Source organism: Phyllostomus discolor, chromosome 8 (genome assembly GCF_004126475.2).
Source record: "Phyllostomus discolor isolate MPI-MPIP mPhyDis1 chromosome 8, mPhyDis1.pri.v3, whole genome shotgun sequence".
Classification (NCBI taxonomy): Eukaryota; Metazoa; Chordata; class Mammalia; order Chiroptera; family Phyllostomidae; genus Phyllostomus; species Phyllostomus discolor.
In genome coordinates, this window is record NC_040910.2 from 5,661,661 (window position 1) to 5,681,378 (window position 19,718).

General features: G+C 39.9%; 1 protein-coding gene across 1 annotated transcript in view; it reads left to right on the forward strand.

Annotated features, from left to right (window-relative positions):
* The first annotated feature begins 5,142 nt into the window (after positions 1-5,142).
* HSPA4L (heat shock protein family A (Hsp70) member 4 like) overlaps positions 5,143-19,718 on the forward strand; it is a 57,151-nt gene continuing 42,575 nt past the window's right edge. Inside the window, exons 1-3 of the mRNA XM_028519355.2 lie at positions 5,143-5,566; positions 16,260-16,317; positions 18,323-18,463. Of these exons, the coding sequence (XP_028375156.1) occupies positions 5,460-5,566; positions 16,260-16,317; positions 18,323-18,463 (306 nt within the window). The 5' untranslated portion in view covers positions 5,143-5,459. The remainder of the gene's footprint in view (positions 5,567-16,259; positions 16,318-18,322; positions 18,464-19,718) is intronic.

The window sequence follows — 19,718 nt, forward strand, 5'->3', positions numbered from 1 at the left end:
ATTCAGACCTTTGAAGGCAACTGAGAGGCTGATGTGGCCCCCAGTGAAAATGAGTTTGACACCCCTGCTTTACAGTAAGAGAACTTTGGTATGCTTGAACTCAAACTTTTGAAATAATTCCTTTGTCCATACACAAACATTGTGCTCTGTCTAGTTCCATTTTTGTACACAAAATGTGCTTGAAGTAAAGCTTGTGAAATACACTTAGTTCCTTTGTTCATATACAAACATTGTGTTAGTGTAAATAAATAATACCTGTGTTCCTTTTTAGCTGATTAACCTAACTGTAAATTCAAAGGGCTTCTTTTCTTCCACCATTATCTTCAATGTTAGGATTCCACAGGGACTAGTCATAAGCCTTTTCGGTACTTTACATGTGATCCCCAGTTCATTTCCTCTCTATACCTTTAGTTTCAGATACTGTCCATATACCAGTGAAGCTCAGATTTCTCTCTAGCCTGGCCCAGATTCCTCTAAGAGTTTCCAAATGCAATTTGATAGTCTTTTGCACCCTTTTCTCTGTATGTATAACCAAGTTCTCTAACCCAGCATTTCTAAAATCTAACTCACTTTTTCAAGTCAGCCTTGCTTCTCTTTCCATAACCTTTATCTTGATTAACAATACACAGTGATTTGCCCACAATACCCAGTCGTCCACAATAGAAATCTGGGAGTCATCTTTGCTTTCCTTCTACCTCAGTTCATATAGCAAATAAATCACCTGCTCTTGTAAACTCTGCTTCCTAAAGTCTCTTACAATATTTTCTTTCCCTTTTGATTGCTATTGTTTTAATTTAGGACTCACTAATATGTGCTGTTTTAATAAGCTCAGTGAGGGTAAAGGCTAAGCTGCTGTAACAAAGAGACCCAAAATACAGTGGTATATGACATGGTTAGACACAGAGGGTATTATCCTAAGTGAAATAAGTTAAACAGCAAAAGACAAATACCATGTAATTTCACTGATATGTGGAACCTAAAGAACAAAATAGAGACTCAAAGATACAGATAACAACTACTGGTGGCTAGAGGGGAAGGACTGGGTGAAGAGGGTAAAGGGAGTGAGAAGTACAAATTAGTATTTATAGTCACAGGGATGTAAAGCACAGCATGGGGAATATAGTCAATGATATTGTAATAATTATGTATGATGCCAGGTGGATACTGGAAATACCGGGGGAAACACTGTAAAGAATATGATTAACCACTATGCTGTACACCTGACACTAATACAAAAAATACTATGAATGTAAACTATGATTGAAAAATAATTTTTTAAAAGAAAATACAGTGGTTTAAGTAAGATGTGTTTCTCTTAAATGATAGTTGGGAAGTGAGCAAAGATAGCATGATATCTCTCCATGAATTCTTTCAGAGACCTGCCTACCTTCATCTTTTTGTTCTAATCTCTTAAAGCAGGTGTTCCTAACCATTTTTATGCATAGACACCCTTGTTTTGTAGTCAAGTCTATGAACCCAGTATAATAGTTTTTAAATGTCTAAAATAAAATACATAGGATTATAAAGGAAACTCTGAAATATTTTTATTAAAATATTAAATACAAAATTATGAGGTGATAATGTGTACTTTTAACATTTACAAGGTCCAGTGTTCTAATAACTATAATTTCATAGTATTAATATCCATCAATATGGTTTGAAATAATATGTAACAATTACAATGTAGTATGATAATACATGATTTCTGAGAACCGAAGGTTGCTCAGTCAGATGGGCATCTCTTCATGTATGTGAGTGGCAGTGATGCGCATTACAGGTGAGACCCAGAAGCCAAATGGACCCAAATGTAGCTCCTTAAATTGACTCTTGTGAGTCAGACAGAGGCTTCCTTATCCTCAGAGACACGTACTGAGTCCAGGAAAATCTAATTCCTATCATGAAAGTTTGGATGACTGGTAGAATTTATTGTTTGAAAAGATTGTTACCTAAGGAAATGTGACGACTGGCTTAAAACCCAGGTACATTGTGTTTAAACTTCTGGTTGAGAACAGAAGACACAGGGCAAAGAACATATAGGAGGCAGATCAGAAGAATCACCCTTTTTGGGTTTCACTCTCTGCCTCTGAAATGGAGTGACTGGATTAGATTATGTTGAGTTATGAAATGTGTTAAAAGTAATTAAAAATTAATAGTCAAAGAAGTTTGTGAATTAGAATTGTTTCTGAAAAATAAATTAGAACAATTATGCATTAAAAATACATTATTTTTATTGGTGAGAAAAATCACATACTGTTATTGTGATTTGTACCTATGTTCATTATTGAAATAAGTTAAATTTTAAAGGTTATTTTAAGATAATCCCTCCTTAAATTTATCTGTGTATTCCATAGGGATCTGAGGACCCCAGGGAAAGAACCACATACTAGAGATTGTAATATCTGTCTGCATAGTTAAAGCTGAGTATCTGGCTAATCTATATTACCATTTGCAAGTGAAGAAAAAATCAGGGCAGGTGGAAGGGATTTTAACCAGGTGAGGTGGAAGTTGCACATGTCACACATACATGTTGGTGACTTTAGTTACATGGCCATTCTGGAAGGCTGGAAATACAGTGTGTAGTTGAGCAGCCACACGTACAAGGCAAAATAACATATTTTGAAAGACAACCAGGAGAGCGCCAGTCTCCTAAGTGGCCCTTGTGTATTCAGTCTCACTCTTATCCATTCTTAACCCTATCAGAATATTATGTAAACTCCAACCTGATCGCGCCAGTTTCCATCTATTTCATTGTCTCTAATATAGCAGTACATCCTGAATTGTAGGTCATCCGAATTGGAAGATGGATATTGGGGAGAAGTTTTTGCAAGTAATTTACAAGTTGATATGCCCACTAAAGTTGAAAATTGGATTTTAAAATGTTATATATATGTAGTATTTTTATTTAAGTACAAACTTTGGGGATTAACAAAATACAAGTATATGAAGTGTTTTTGGACTTAATAGATGTAGACATTATTTCAGTAAATGAGAGAATTTTTTATTTTTCAAAAAAGGGTCCTCATTCTTGAAAAGGTAAACTTATTGCTTACAGGATAAAGACTTATTCTTATCATGTCATGCATTATCCTCCATGATCTAGCTCAACTTCAGCTGCACATCATACCTGTCCTAGGCATTGCAGGCATATCAGTACGTTCTGATTGTTCAAATCACCATCTGTTCGTAACGTAACCTGAGTAAGGTCCTACGGCTACTAAGTTAGGCGAGCCTGGGAGTACAAACCCAGTCTGTGTGACCCCAAAGCCTGTCATGCTTTTAGCCCCTAGGTACCTCATTTCCTCCAGGGAATTGTAAGGAAAGTGAGGACGATCCCTTGTTCCTGGCCTTTATTGTCTTCTTAATCCGGTATTTTAAGTGTTTTTTAATAAAAAAAAAATCATTCTCACACCCTCAAGTTTTACAGAGAGAAAGCATGAATAAATAAATATATGGCCCTAGGAGAGTTTCAGGATATTCCGTCTGGAATAAAACTTGGCGGCGGGGCCCAAGAGGAGGATGGCTGCAGAGGCAACTGACACAGGAGGGTCGAAGCCACCCACCAGCGCGTGGGGCTGGAGGCGGGGCCTCTGGGGAGCCGGGAGCCAATCCCCTTGGTGCTTGCGCACTGCCTGCTGGGAGCGCCTCCATCGTGCCGGCGTGCCCGCCACTGGGGCCTCGACGCACAGCTCCCGCTCGTCCGCGTACTGGTGAAATGGAGGAGAGGTGTGATTCGTGCAAGTAGAAAGACCCGAGTCCAAGCAATACCGCACATTGCCCTCGAATATGGACTTCATGGCCCTCACAGAAACAGCGGCAGAGGCCATAGTCATACTTGCTGCTGCTGCTGTCGCAGCGCTGATAATAGTAAAAAGCATAAATTGTTGTAGGGAGTGGGCAAGTAGCGACAACAAGAGTGCTAAAATACCTGCTATAGAATCCGATCTCAACACGGCAACAAGTGGGAACCAGGATGAAGAATCAGTTGAGAAGGAACAGAACACATCCGAAGAATCGGGTGAGAAGGAACGGGGGACACCCCACGACTTGGACCCGGAGGACCAGGAATCACGTGGACACTTGGGCGAGAAGGGACGCGAAAGCTACCGGGAATTGTATGGGAAGGAACAGGAAAGCCGGGACGCACTGAACCGGGGGCAGGACAGGCGAACTCCGTAAGTGTGAACCACGACTTGGTTAATTTCAGACAGACAGACAGACAGACGGACGGACGTCGGGTGCCGGTCAAGAGAACGGGCCGCTCCTACAGCTGGGCCGCCCTAGGCTCCCATCCAGCCGACCACAGGGCAGACTCTGGGGGCGATGCCCAGGCTTGCCGGGTGTCATGGTGACAGGGACACGGGCCAGGTCACTTTCCCGTGAAACCGGTTTTCCGAGGTTCGTGGAGGGGGCTGCGTCTTTAGCACAGTGTGAAGGGAGTGACGTGCAGGGAAGGCTGCCCTGTGCTGGCTTCCCGAGAGTCTGGCTTTGGGAACTTCGAAGCCCTGGTAAGGCCAAAAAAATCCCAAAACGAACAAACACTGTCCCGTCGGCTCCGACACAAGGCACTGGAGCCAAAAGGCCGCCTTTCCCCCCGTGGCGGGGCCGCCCCGCGAGGCCGGGCGGCCGCGCCGCACAATGGGCGCCACCTCACAGAGAGCCCGGCGCGGCGGCGGCGGCGGCGGCGGCGGCGGGTGCAGCACCGCGGACCCTGCGAGCGCACCTGCGGGCGGCACATGGGCCCCTCGGGGCGGCGAGGCCGGCGGGTGGGTGCCGGGGCTGCGGTTGGCCCTGGGGCAGCGGCGCCGGCCTGCGCGCCCGACTCGGGGCAGGCCTGGGCTGCACCCTCCCGCAGCGCCAGGCGTGGCCCGGGCTGCGGACGACGGCCCGGGGCGCCCCCCGAAGCCGCAGGCCGGGCGCCGGGCGGGGGGCCGCCTCTCACCGAGCCCAGCTGCAATCCTCCCGGCCGCCGCGCGAGGGCGAGCGAGCCAGCCCCGTTTTTCCCTCCTCCCGGATCCTCCCCGCTCCGCCTTCCCGGCTCTCCCAGCCCGCGGCTGGCTCAGCCGCCTCCGTCTTCCAGATCTTTCTCGAACCCGCAGCTCCTGGGGCAGCCGTTGCCCGAGCGCTGACGGAAGCGGCCGAAGCCGAGGCCCGGCGCAGCCTCGGGCGCGGAGGAGCGGCTCGCGCGCCTCCCCGGCGGCCGCGTGCGCAGGCGCAGAGCGCAGTAACTGCCGGTTGGAGGCGGCCGAACCGCAGAGGAGAGAGACCCCGGCGACGGAGGCTGCGGCGCGGTCGCTCCTGCCTCTCCGCGGTGGCTCGAGGCTCTGCCCTAGATTCACAGCGTAGCGACTCCGGGTCTTCTCTTCTTTGCTTCTCGTAGGAGTCGCTTTCCCAGGAGGAACAGCCCCGAAGAGGACGCGGTCCCCCGCGCAGCACCGGCGCCCCGACCCCCCGGCGGCGGGATGTCTGTGGTTGGCATCGATCTCGGCTTCCTCAACTGCTACATCGCCGTAGCGAGGAGCGGCGGCATCGAGACCATCGCCAATGAGTACAGCGACAGGTGTACCCCGTAAGTGCCGCGTCCGTTCCTGATCCTGGCCCTGAGGCTGGGTCCCGCCGGCAGGCAGCTCGGGAGGCGCGCCGATCCCTGGGCGGACAGGTGCAGCCCACCCGCAGCCGCGCCGGGAGCCCGCTGGCCGGCCGGCGGGCCCGGGTGGGCGGGCGTCGGGCTGCGGGCCCCGCGAGGCTGCTTTCCCGTCAGGGGTCGGGGACCGGACTCGAACAGTTTGCCCGGCCCTCCGTGCCCCGTCGGCCCTGCCACAGTCTCCATCCAGGGGCTGGGGCGGGACCTCCTCGCCTTCCCGGACGTCGGAGAACGATCTCGGGGTGCTTCTGGCGGGGCTTGCGGGAAATTCTCGGCCGCGGGCGGGCACCCCCCGCCGGCGGAGTGAGGAACCCCGCATTCAGCCTGCCCTTCCTCCTCTCCCCGGCTCTGCCTGCGCGACAGCTTTTCCGGGGAAAAGGCGAAGATGAAAGATGCGGCTGCATGCATCGGAAAATGAGTTGTATAGGCTTACCTGGCCCAGGAAGCTTTCTTGCTTGCTTGCTTTTTTTCTTTTTTCTTTTTTTTCTTTCTTTCTTTATTTTTTTTTTCCGGAGGGGTGGAGATGGGCAGGGTTTTATCCCGGTGCCCTTGAGAATTCGAGGCAGTGGGACCGGCTTCCAGGGGCGCGCGTCGGCAGCGCGTTGTTAGGGGGAGAGGGTCGGGGACGGAGCCCGCGGTCTGCGGTGCGGGGAGCACACGTCCTCCGCTCGGGGGCGGCGGGGCCCGAGGGGGGCCGGGGCGTCTGTGCGCGGAGGGAGTCGTCGGCGAGTCGGCGCGGCGGTCCTGTGTCCACACGAAGGTGGAGGGATTCTGTCGGGGACGTTGGGGAAGGACCTACAACGGGAGGCGTTGTGTCATGGAAACCTGTTCCCACTTGTTCCATTGTTTCCCTGGTCCGGGAAGTTGTTGGCAAAGAGAACAATTAAGGCAGGGAGATGAGAAATTGGCTTGAGGGAACCAAGTTTCCACTTCTCCATTTCTGTGGAAAGGGAGCTCAATATTAATTTGACCCCATGGAGCAGTACTTTAAATACAAGACTAACCTGAACCAACATCAGCGTTAAGCTAAGCCTTTTAAGTGATTAAATGGCTGAAGTTCTATGAATACTTTTTAAATGTGTCAGGATGTGGAGGAGTAGCTTACTTGAAGCAGTCTGCTTTGGTTTCTTTGAAGAATATTCTAGAAGGCTTTATGTCACCTTTTCCAGAGAGATGCATTGTATTTCTATTGAAGTTTTGGATCTTTATATACTGAAATATAAATGTAGGCCTGCTCATCTACGTGGTACCGTTAAAACTCTCCTTTTTACATCTTTTCCTGGTTTTTATGCATGATGAGAGGCTGAAGCAGTAATTGTAAACTATTTATGACCTCATCTCTACAAGACTTTTTTATGGTATGAGTCTCATTTATTTAAAACAGCACTTCTCACCTTTCTCGAATTGAAGAGCACAAAATATAAAAGCGGAGCTTGAGTTGTCACTGACCCTGGGAACAGTGTTGCCATGTCGCACTCGTGACAATGCCTGTGGACGCTGCTCACACATGCTGAGAAGAGCCAGGAAATATTACTCTCCCTTTTTCAGCAGAGTAGAGGGCAACTGGGGACAGCCTTTGGCTTCAGGGACCTAAAATATGGAGAAAAAATGAGAAGTAAGATTCCCCTAATCCTTAAAACTTTATCCTAAAAGATCAGAAACGAGAACTCTAAGACATACTGCCTTTCCGGGCTCAGAAATCTTAGCAGTGAGTCCCTAACTCTTTCAAGATCCTGGCTAGACTTACAAAGAGAGTTCTTTAAAAATTAGGCTGCTCATTTGAGTCTTCTAGACGTCTCTTTGTTACTGTTCTTAGTTAGGCACATTGGCTAATTCTGTGTGGCTGGGATTTAATATATTTCTGGTTTGTGTGTAAGAGAGCCACTACTAATATCTAGATTTAGTGAGCATAACAAACTAGAAATTTCCAAGTTGGAAGGATTGTATTCTTTTTTAAAATCATTATAAATGATTAAATGTGTTTTTTTTTTTAATTTTATTTATTTATTTTTAGAGAGAAGAGAAGGGAGAGAGACAGAGAGAGGTAGAGAAAAACCAATGTGTGGTTGCCTCTCACATGCCCCCAACTGGAGACCTGGCCCACAACCCGGGCATGTGCCCTGAGTGGGAATCGAACCTGTAACCCTTCGAGTCTCAGACTGGCACTCAGTCCACTGAGCCACACCAGCCAGGGTGGATCATATTCTTAATTAGCTTGCATCAGCAACTCTGCCCTTCTTTCCCTGGCTATATAGTATGATTTACCTCAGGAATGTACCTTTATTGTTACTGAATTAATACTTCATTGTAGTCCAGTGTTCTTACGCTGTATATTTATTTTTGTGGAGCTTAAGTTATTGAGTGAAAATATATCCCTTCCTGATCTCTGGATACTTATTTATTGAATAATTATCTTGCAAAAAGCATTATAACTATTGGGATATGTAACTTTTCTAATATACCACACTGCAAACTAGCTTTTCAAAAAAAAAAAAAAGTGTTTTCTGTATTCCAGTTGTTGACATCAAGGTATTATGACACAGGTATTTCTAAGATGCAAATACATTATGAAAGGATTCTTTGGAAAGAGGATTTTGCTTAGTTGATTTCAGCATCCATACATTTTCACATTTGTTTCATTAACATACTTGATTATGTATACATGAGAGGATACTATGTATAAACTAGGGACAGTTTACTGAAACAAGTAATTGCTTAATTTTGGCCTACAACCAAGGGACCAACACTAAGTAATTTAACCTATTAATTCTTCAGATTTCACCTCTGAAGTGCTTTACTTCAGATTTCACCTCTGAAGTAAATTTGGAGTGCTTGTGCTAGCCTCTCTTCTCATCTCATAGCATAAATTACCATGCCCTGGTAATTTAGATGGAGAAAGAAATTAACATACACAAAATGAAAAGAAAAAAATAGCATAATTTTTCTGAACATTTCCTTACTTTAAAAAATTATTAGACAGCCCTGGCTGGCATAGCTCAGTGGATTGAGCGTGGGCTGCGAACCAAAGCATTGCAGGTTCGATTCGCAGTCAGGGCACATGCCTGGGTTGCAGGCCACAGACCCCAGCAACTGCACATTGATGTCTCTCTCTCTCTTTCTCCCTCCCTTCCCTCTCTAAAAATAAATAAATAAAATCTTTTAAAAAATTATTAGACAAATAGTACATGCTCATTGTAGGAAAGATTAAATTAAAAATTATAATTCTTCTACCCAAATATAAAACTTGTGTGGTTTTTCTCTATGTGTAGTTTATATTTTCTTTTTATAAACCATGTGGCAATAACTATATAACCAAATTTTTTACCTTTAATTTCTTCAAATAAATTTCTAGAAGTAGAATTACTGTGTGCACATTTGAAAGGCCTTAGGTATGTTTGTGTTGTTAAGTATAGATGTGGGGATTGGAATTCTATTCAGGCTTAATGATATGAAAGTGAATAGTTTCACACATGGGAACAGATCTGCAGCCAGGGATTCTCATCTAATATCAGATTAAACCATGCAGTCAACTAAAATACGTTGCCTAGGCTGATACTAGTGCTTCTACTCTCATGCATGCCTCATTAATTCTGTGAGTTTGGTATTACTAGTTGACTTTTCCCCATAAGAAACCTAAAGCAAAGTTAAGTATCTTGAGCAAGAACTAGTAAGCAATGAAATGGACTCAGTTTTAGGTTGCTTTGACCCCAGAACCCCACTCTTCTTCCATTGCCCATTGACATAGGGTGGTGTGTGTAGACTAGGTTGATCGGGATGTAACGATCAAAGGGATGAATTACCTGGCTGGGCAGTTGCTGTGTGGAGAAGCATCTTTGCTTTAAAATCAGTAGACTTGTTTATTTTTGATAGTTTCTAAGAAATATCATCTTTTTCTAATGTTTCAATATGCTTTTAAGTTATTTGAATAACATAAACTTTTGTTTAACAATTCATTAGAAACATATACTAACAAGATATGTTAGTATAAACATTGAGCAATGCAGTGTAGAAGATTATAGACTATTAACAATGGATGTTTCTTAGAGATAGAATTATGGAGGGTGTGCTTTTAATCTATATTCTGTAATGTTTTGAGTTCTTACGAACATTTTACAATCAGAAAAATTGATTTTTTGAGTGAAACTGTTATTTCAAGGAGTTTTTGATAGGTTTGATTGTTTTATCATCAAAATTCTGTGTGATCAGACTTAATATTCAGTTCCCTGATTTTTTGTCTTCATTATTTTTCCCTATTTCTTTACCATTGCATGAATAATCTTGACAGCATGGGAAAATATTATTTTACACTACATATCAGATATGTGAGATGTCCTCTCCTGTGCACAAAAGTGGAAATCAGCTTACATTGGGGTATTAAAAATATTTTATACATCAAAAATTCCAAACTCAATAGGCTAACGGTGGCTATAGTTGGATAAGAGAATTTTTAACGTGATAGCATTTGGGGGGAGAAGAGGAGGCTTTTACTTTTTTTAATTAAATATTCCTCATGCTATATGAGTTGCTTTTGCTTCTATGTTTTACTATGAGCTTACATGAACTTTGGTTTGAAATGCTGAAAAATTACACAAGTAAATGTCCCAGTTTGTCCCTTTATAACAGCCTCCTAAACTTATATGTGTGTTCCTAGTTTTATGCAAGTATGTGAGTATATGTACATAAGTGGGATGTTTTCCTATTTTCTCTAACAAAGGAGAATTACAGTATACATATTTTGCAATTGCTTTTTCAAAATGTATTGCTAACATCTCAAAACTTGTACATATGGCTCTAATTTACCTCATTCTTTTTAAAGGCTGTACAGTATTCACTGCTGTTAGTGGAAACTTTAAAATATTATTTTGCTGTTGAGAAACAAAAATTCAATGAACACTTTTCACTTTTTATTAAATCAAAATTATGCTGAGATGGGTGGAAGGGCAGACGTCTCTCACTTTAGCATGCCAAAGCTGGGACTGTAAAATCTGAATATTATCTACAACAAAACAAAATGTACAACAAAACAAAATGAATCTCCAGTCATTGCCTTGAATTTGTGGGAGAGAAATTCTAAAAGGTTTCTGAAAGGCAGGGAATGATAAATACAAATTATACAATATCCAAGTTTAAGATCTTGAAAATGCCATTGGTAGTTTTTTGGTATTTGGTCACTTCAGTACAAATGCATAAGCATAGCTGTGTTCTGATAAAACTTTATTTTTTAAAATAGGTGGCCAATGATATGCAAAACCCTGATCTGGAATTTTCCATTTATTGGGCACTGCTGTTTTTCTTTGAACTGGTGGATTTTAAGTAAGATAATCGGCTTTTCAAATATTTCTAATCTAATAATTAATAGTTAATATATCTAACTTAATTACCTAATCAGTTTTTAAATCATTGTGTCTCCCTATATAAATATTTGTGGTTTCTGTTAATGGTTTCAAGTTACAAACTAATTTATTTATGAATTATGCTTACTAAAAGCATGACAATAAGGCCTTTGAAAACATTCTTTCCCCACCTCCTCCTAGAACAACTTTTTTTCTAGAGAGTTAAGTTTGGAAAATGATAGCCAGATGTTTATTTTGTTTTGTTTGTTTTTTGTTTTTGTTTTTACTTCTGAACTTCTCTCAGATCCCTTAATTTGCTTACAGCCTTTGAAATACTCCAGGAATCTTTTTCCCAACTTATTTGAGTGTCTGAGGAATTATATTTCACAGAACAGTGTTTGGAAAATGATGCTATAGGTCAGTGGTTCTCAACTGGAAGAGATTTGCCCCTGCCCCTACCCCCAGGGCACATCTGACGCTATCCGAAGATATTTTTGGTTGTCACACTGGAGGTGAAGAGGGGGAAAATGCTCCTGGCATCCAGCAGGCAGCAGCCAGGGATGTTTCTAAAATCCTGCGCTGCACAGGATCGCTGTGCCAACAAAGAATTGTCCGGCTCAGAATGGCACCAGTGCCATGGCTGAGAAATCCCGCTTTATGGACATCTTGGCAACCACAGCTGAAACTGGCTGTGTAAGGAGCTGACCCCTTAATTTAAACCAATTGATTGATTGCCCTCTTCACTTACATCATTGTTAATGGAGCTATTGTGTTTCTTAGAGTCTACTCAATGATAACAGAAGGCACTATAAATAATAATTGTGATCTTACGAAAACTGGCAAGGGAAAGCCAGAATTTTTTAAATAGGGCTATTTTTAACGTGTAAGTGGTAGATTCAAGGGTTTTTGAATCCCTAGTGGAGACTGACAAAGAAGCAAACAAACTTAGAGGGCTGACCTCTTGAGTGAGAGGTCTGTTAGTCTCCTGGCAGTGTGTTTTCCCTGACCTAATCATGCTCGGCCTTATAAAAATAAGCTCTACAAGAGAGACAGAAAATTAATCTTAAATGTTAAGGGAAAATATAAATACAACTTTCTTAAAGTAATGTACTGTCATTTGATTTTATGCCCCTCCTCTACTAAAAGTGACACAGGACATTTAGAAGTTCCATTTGTTTGTTTAGAGTTCTGTGGCATTCTCTGAGAATCTGCGACTGCCACTACAATGGCAACATTAGATTGAATATTTTAGATTTAAGCTGCTTTGTGAACACTCCTTTTTTTTTAGGTACAAAATGGAATTTCTGAGTAGTAGTTGAAATAATCCATCAAAGTGTAATATAAATTATATGTTTGGATAAAAGTTGAATATCCTTTCCTATAAAAACTTTTATATCTGCCTAATATGTGGTATAAAGTGTCTATTTCCTTAGGTAATACTAAAGTTAAGTAAAAGTTTTGAGACAGGATAGGTATTTAACATTTTGATTTTTCTGAAAATCCTTGGCAGATATTTATTTAATTTTAAACTGAAAATTGAAGAGAGGAGTTTGAAGGTCTGTAGCTGTATGAGGAGGATGGCTTTCTACATATTGAAACTGGATATTTCCAACCTGTAACATTAAATTATTTAAACTTTGTATGTCTACTCCTAACTCAAGAGAAAACCTGATAATGGTAACTACTTAGCTTTCTCTGTGAAGTGATATATGTGTCAAGCATATTTCAAAGAACCTGGTACTTAATAAATGATAGTTGAATCAATCTTATTTGGATCTAGTGTTCCAACAGAAGTTAAACTCTTGAGAAGCAGCCTAAGAATGAGATATTCTGTGCACTCAAGTGATGGTAGACAAGTATTGAAAAAGTATTCAGGAGTGTGTCCAAATAATGGAGTAGACAGAAAGACAGGTTACAAAGCAGACTAAGAAATGGCAAGTTCGTATCTTCTCTGATGAGTTTTAGGATGGAATGTCAGTCAGCCATGTGGATTGACATATTGGGTGTGCAGCACTAATCTGGCAGAGGATACGTCAAATCCTGAATTTATTTGCAAGAGATATGAAGATGTCACCAGAACCACTGATTGCTGCTATGCCCTTATTTTCCTGTTTCCACCAGCTCACAATTAGAGAACAGTGACTTTCATTCCCTTCTACGTCTGTCCATTTCTTTCAACATTTTAGTTCTAACTATATATCTTGGATGTCTCAAAGGTTCCTCAGTCTCAACACGTACAAAATAGCACTTGGGACAGTCCCTCCCCAAACCTGTGCCTCTTACGGTGTTTTCTGTCTCATTGAATGACACCTCTGTTTACCCTCTTAGGCAAACTGGAAGCCTGGGTAGTAGTCTTGACACTCCTCCTCTAATATCTGTTCCAAAACTGTTCAATAAAAATATAGTGTGAACAACATATATAATTTTAAATGTTCTACAGGCTACTTTAAAAATGTAAGAAACAGGTGAAATTAATTTTAATATGTTTGATTTTACTCAGTATATCTAAAATCTTATTTCAACATGTAATCAGTGTTTTTCAATTAATGTGATATTTTACAGTCCTTTTTAAATACTAAATCTTCAGCCCTGACCAGTGCTCAGCACTGTTCCGAAAAGCAAAAGGTCTCTGGTTCGATTTCTGGTCAGGGCACGTGCCTGGGTTGCAGGTCTGATCCCTGGTTGGGTCGTCTGTGAGAGGCAAGTGATCAATGTTTCACTCCCTTTCTTTCTCTCTTCCTTCCCCTCTCTCTAAAAATAAGTAAATAAAATATTTTTAAAAAGAAATATTACATTTTCAAAGTCCAGAGTATGTTTCACACTTATAAAAAGCACATCTCTATTCAGGCTAGCCACATTTCATGTGCTTAATAGCCACATGAGCCTGGTGGCTACTGTTTTCGACATTGAAGATCTAATCTATCACCAAGTCCTTTGAGTTTTACCTTCTCAATATCTTAATCCCTTCTCCTTCTGTCTCAGCTGACACCATCCTGATATAGATTACTGATAACTGCTAGCCCTCCTCCCATCTGCTCACACTGTAGTCAGAAGGATCCAAATGCTCCCCTGGTTCCTTCTCATCCTCATTTACTCTTCCTTCAAATGCCATCACTTCCTCGGGCAAGCCTTTCCTAATTCTCCACCTCTGGATCGATGCCTGCTGTTATCTATTCTCATAGCACTATTCGCACCTTCTGTTGTAGTGGCACCTAATTTATTTCATGTGTGTGGCACTGTACAATAAATTCCAAGAAAACGAAAACCATGTTGTTTGTTTTGTATCTCTGTTACGCCTCTAGTAACTAACAGAGTAGGTGGTCAGTAAACATCTGTTGAATTGACTAAACAAATTAACTGCTTGACTGCTGTGAAAATCCGTTGGTCCCCAATATAACAGTGTTTTGTTCAGCCCTTGAAAAGCACTGTTCTGGGATCTTTCCTCATCAGTTTGTATTATATGTAAACATGGAATGTTCGCCCCATTATTCAAGATCCTTTAGTGAACCCCCATTACCTCTTGAAATAAATTTCAAATTTATAATCTGTCACTTGAGACTTGTATAATTTGGCCTGATACTATCTATATCTATCAAAATGTTCTGTGAAATTAACCAAGTTATTCTTCCTAGTCTCCAAATAAGTATCAGCCTTAGGAGCCATCTTTCTGTTCATTCAGCAACTTTATTATGTAGCAGATAATGTTCTAGGCTAGTTCTATCCAGCAGAACTTTGTATTCTAATGTATTTTTGCTCTGTTCTGTGTATAATCTGTTCTCTCTGGCCACATGTGGCTATCGAGCGCTTGAAATACTACTAATGTTGAAGAACTGTTTTTTTAATTTTGACTAAAATGTTACTAGCCACATATGGCTAGTGGCTACCATATTGGACTACAGTACAGATCAAGGCAGTGGGCATACATTCTTACCCTCATGGAATCCATACCTAGTATGGTGATACAGTCAGTAAATAAGTAAATTACATAAGATAGTGACACATTATGGAGAAAAAATAAAACTGGTTAAACAGTAGGAGATAATATATGTGTTGGAGAGGAGTAGGAATGCTGTTTATATAAGACAGAAAAGGTGTCCCTGATAAGTTAACATTTGAACAGAAATGTGAAAGGAGAGCAGAAGGCCATATGGATATGTTTAAAAGTGCTCCAGAAAGAGAACAGTAGGTACAAAGGCCCTGAGGCAGAAGTGTGCTTTCCCTGTTCTAGAAAGAGCAAGGAGACCAGTGTTCCTAGGTTGAAGTTACAGGGTAGAGGAAGAGCTGCTGGGGGACTTGTTTTTACTTTGTAAGACAGGATATCATTGGAGGGTACTGAGCAGAAAAGTTTCATAACCTTAGTCTTGAAGAGTATTACTGCGGCTGAATATTACATTGAGAATAGACGTATACCTACATATCAGCAATGTTCTTCTCAACAAAACAATTAAATATAAAAATGCTTTCTCTTCTTTCAAGTCTCAATTCTGAAATCACGTCTACTACTTGTTTTTTCTAAACCTTAATATCTAGAAGTGATTAGTCTTTTTTTTGCTATCATTTATAACCCTATTCTGATTTTTTTCAATAGACTATAAATTCTCCAGAGAGAGCGATTGTACCTAGTATATATACAGTGGCTGTAATTATTTGTTGATTGAATGAATGGTTACCTACAGTTACAATGGAAATCATGGGAATACTTTCTTGAATCATTACATGAAATGGTATTTTGATGATAATGTTACTCTATACTTGCTTTTATAAGCAGAATTACATATAAATGCAGAAATAAAAATGGCAATCATACTGTTTAAAGTGTTTACCTATATTCACTCATTTAATCCTCACACAACCCTATGGGTAGGTGCTATCATTACTCCCTGCCAGATGGGAAACTGAGGAAATAATGGCTAAGTTATTTCCACAGGGTTATTTAGCTGTTACATGGCAGAGCTATCATTTAAATCCTAGCAGCCTGTCCTTACTGAATATAATTAATTTTATTAGTAGGTCATAGACCAATAGAATTGAAAAACATTTTGGGGACCAACATAGTGCTGCTCCCTATTAGCAAGGTTTTAAAAATTATAACATTTATTCTAACCACTATTCCATTGCTTATGAAAGTTTAAAAATATGTAAAAATCTGATTTTAGGTAACCTTTTTTAAATATAGTACATGATTACATTAATCTTTTAAATTTATTTTTGTATAAGGTGAAGCAGAATAATAATACATTGATAAAAAACACCATGGGAACAAACTCTGTTTTCCCCCTGTTTAGGGCCTGTATATCTTTGGGATCAAGAACTCGAGCCATTGGAAATGCAGCTAAGAGCCAGGTAAATTGTTAATGTGGATGTTTTGATTTACAGGAAAAATTAACTGACTCTTGGTAACTAAGCTCCAATTTTATGTAACTAAGAATGAAAAAAGAGAGTGCAGAAAATATGACCAATCCTAAAATCTTTGTATTTTAGATATATTTTGCTTTGGTTTGTAAAATATTTTTCAAATGTTATTTATTAAAAATCTTCAGTTGTGAACTTAGGATATGCTATTCTATGGCATCAGTTTTTCCCGGTATGCTCTCTTTCTATCTAAAATGTGCACTTCAATGACAAGTGAGCAATGTCGTGGTAAAAGGTGGGGAAAAAAAGGAGGAACTAATTTCCAGAGTAATTAGTGGCTATCAGTACTTTACATGGAATCTGTTTAACTATTCACATTTCTAGGCTTCTGAAATGTTTATGGTAGCGCATTTACTCTTAATGTTCCGGGCTGTATGTACATTTTCCTTGGACTTTGTTTATTGCCTGAACCAAAAGCCCTTAACAATTACATTTTAATATATATCTGGGTTTTCTTTTCTTCATTACAAGGTAACTTTGTTTAATGGGGCTTTTTTTTTCTTCATGACTTTGTAGAAGTAATCGACTCATTTATCCAGGAATTTTGCTTACAGTTTTTTATCAAGGTTGTCTTATAATTTGTCTATATATGAATATACTTATATCTTTTTCTACTTTCATAAACAAATAAACACATAAACAAATGTTGAGTTGGTGCCCAATGAGCCCTTCACTAAAGTTTACATCTCATATTCTTGCCAATCTTCTAAGCATATCATAAGATATTAGAGTCTCCGAAGAAAAGCAAACTATAAAGTTATTTCTGCTGAAGAGCTGAAGACCGACATGGTAATTCAGTGTTCTTGCAGGTTTCATCTCACAATTGAAGATGAGGTCTGTTTGGCTTTTAAAGGTCACTAAGGGCAACAAATGGATCTCAATAATATTCTGTAGTTATAACTACATGTTCTATTTACAGAAAAAATTACTTTGCCAAAATATAAGCTACATGGAGGGAGTTTTAATTTACTAGCCTAGGAAAAATTCTTAGCAATGGAAGCAACACAGTAGTATATGAGAAATTTCACAAAGAATCAGGTAGTCAGAAAAAAAGAAAAACAGAATAATAAAGGTAATTTAAATAAAAACACAAAAATGAAAGTAGAAAGAAAGAAGAGAAATCAAAGATACTAATTTACTAGAGCAGCAATTTTCATCTTTTTCTTCTCATGGTACTCATAAACTACTAAAATTCTGCAGCATACCACAAAAATATATGTTTTGCCAAACTGACAAAAATAGGTGTAATTTTGATTGACTTACAAAAAAGTAATAATAGTAATAACCTACCCTTTTTCCTCCAAAGTAACTTTTTAGAAAATCAGGAGCCTGTACTTGTATATAAGAATTTCTGGTACCAAGAATTAACCAGTCAGACACAACCTTAGTATATGATATGACCAGTAAGATGCAACTCTTATTATATGACCTATATATTTACAGTTCAAAACAGAGCATTTACACCAGGCAGTTGTTGGTGGATTGGCTGTTGTCATTTTTTTAATTTGACAATCTGAGGGAAAAGAGGTCAGTGCCCCTAAGTATTCAGGTATTGCATATTTTAAAAATTCTTGCCCCACACTGATTGAAAATTTCTGTAATAGAGCAAAAGTGTCAAGGAAAACCAAAGGCACAAGTTGTAGATAGGTTTTTATTTGAAAAATTTTAAGTTTTATTATTTATTTTCTTTCTTTTATTGAAAGCATTAAATTTGAATCTAATATTCCTAGAAAGGAGAATTTGTGGGCGGTAATAGTTAAGATGTATACATTTACTATTGTATAATCTCATTGTATAATTTTACTATTTGTTGGAAACCAGAAAATGAATGCTTGTGTGTAAGTCTGAGCTTGGATGTGGAATTTGGTTCTCAAGTATTGGTGTAGTGTATATTTTGCATTCATTAAGTAATTGATAAAGTGTTTACTGCCAACAGATAGTCACAAATGTAAGAAATACAATTCATGGCTTCAAAAAGCTTCATGGACGATCATTTGATGACCCTATTGTGCAAACTGAAAGAATCAGGCTTCCCTATGAGCTGCAGAAGATGCCTAATGGGAGTGCGGGAGTTAAGGTAAGCTGATGTTCCCCAGGTGCAAACATGTATTTAAATTACAAACCGAATATGACAGCATTGCCTACTGGTAATTTAACTTTCTTTCTTGTGGAAGTAGTTCAGATATGAAAAATTATTATTATTACTGTGTGAACATTTAGGGGTGAACTAGTTGTAATTGATGAAGGCAGAAGTGGCACATGTGATTTAGAAAATTGGCCCCAAAAGTATGTTGATTGCCATAATGAGTGTTTGCTCATTTAGAAGCATCTTATAACGTATTAGAAGTATTAAAGCAAACTCTTCCAAGTAAGAGATGAATTCTGGATTTTTTCAATTCTGGATTCTAGAAATTTTCTGAAATTTTGAATTTTGAATCTTATATGTAGATTCTACATGTAAGAGATGAATTCTGGGTGAATTCTGGATTTTAATTCTACATCCTGAGATAGTTATATATTTGTTAAGAAAAACAGGTTTCTGTTGATTTTTCAAAATTTGACAGAACATCTCAAAGCACATAGTTACCACATGACCCAGCAGTTCCACTCTCAAATACATACACAAGAGATTTGAACCATATGTGCACACAAAAGTGCATAGTAGTGTTATGCTAATAATAGCCAAAAAGTAGAAACAACTCAAGTGTCCATCAGCTGATGAGTAGGTGAACAAACTGTGGTAAACCTATACAGTGGACTGTTATTTGGTCATAGAAAGGAGTGAAGTACTGATATGTATGTACTTCATATGGAGTACTTGATATGTACTGCTAAGGGAAAAAAGTCACATACAAAAGACCACATACTGTATGATTTCATTTATATGGATGTCCATAATCAAGCAAATCAATAGACATGGAAAGTGGTTGGTGAAGAGGAAGGAGGAATGGGTAGTAACTGGAAATAGGTACAGAACTTTTTTTAGGGTGATAGGGTAACTACAGTTAGTGGTGATCAGTGTATACCTTTGTGAATATTCTAAGAACCACTGTACTGTATACACTGTAAGTATGAATGTTATGCTCTATAAATTACATCTCAAAGCTACTTTAATAACTAATTTTAAACTTAACATACATGTTTCAAGACTGTGCACATATTTTCATTTTTAAGAAGGTTCTAAGTACAAAATGAATGATGAATTATATAGTAAGACCTGAGGCTATTAAGGGGGAGAGAGGGATAAGATGGAAGGAAGGGGAAGGGACCGGGCAAGGAACGTGTATGAATGAGCCATGAACATGGACAACAGCGTGGGGACTGACTGTGGG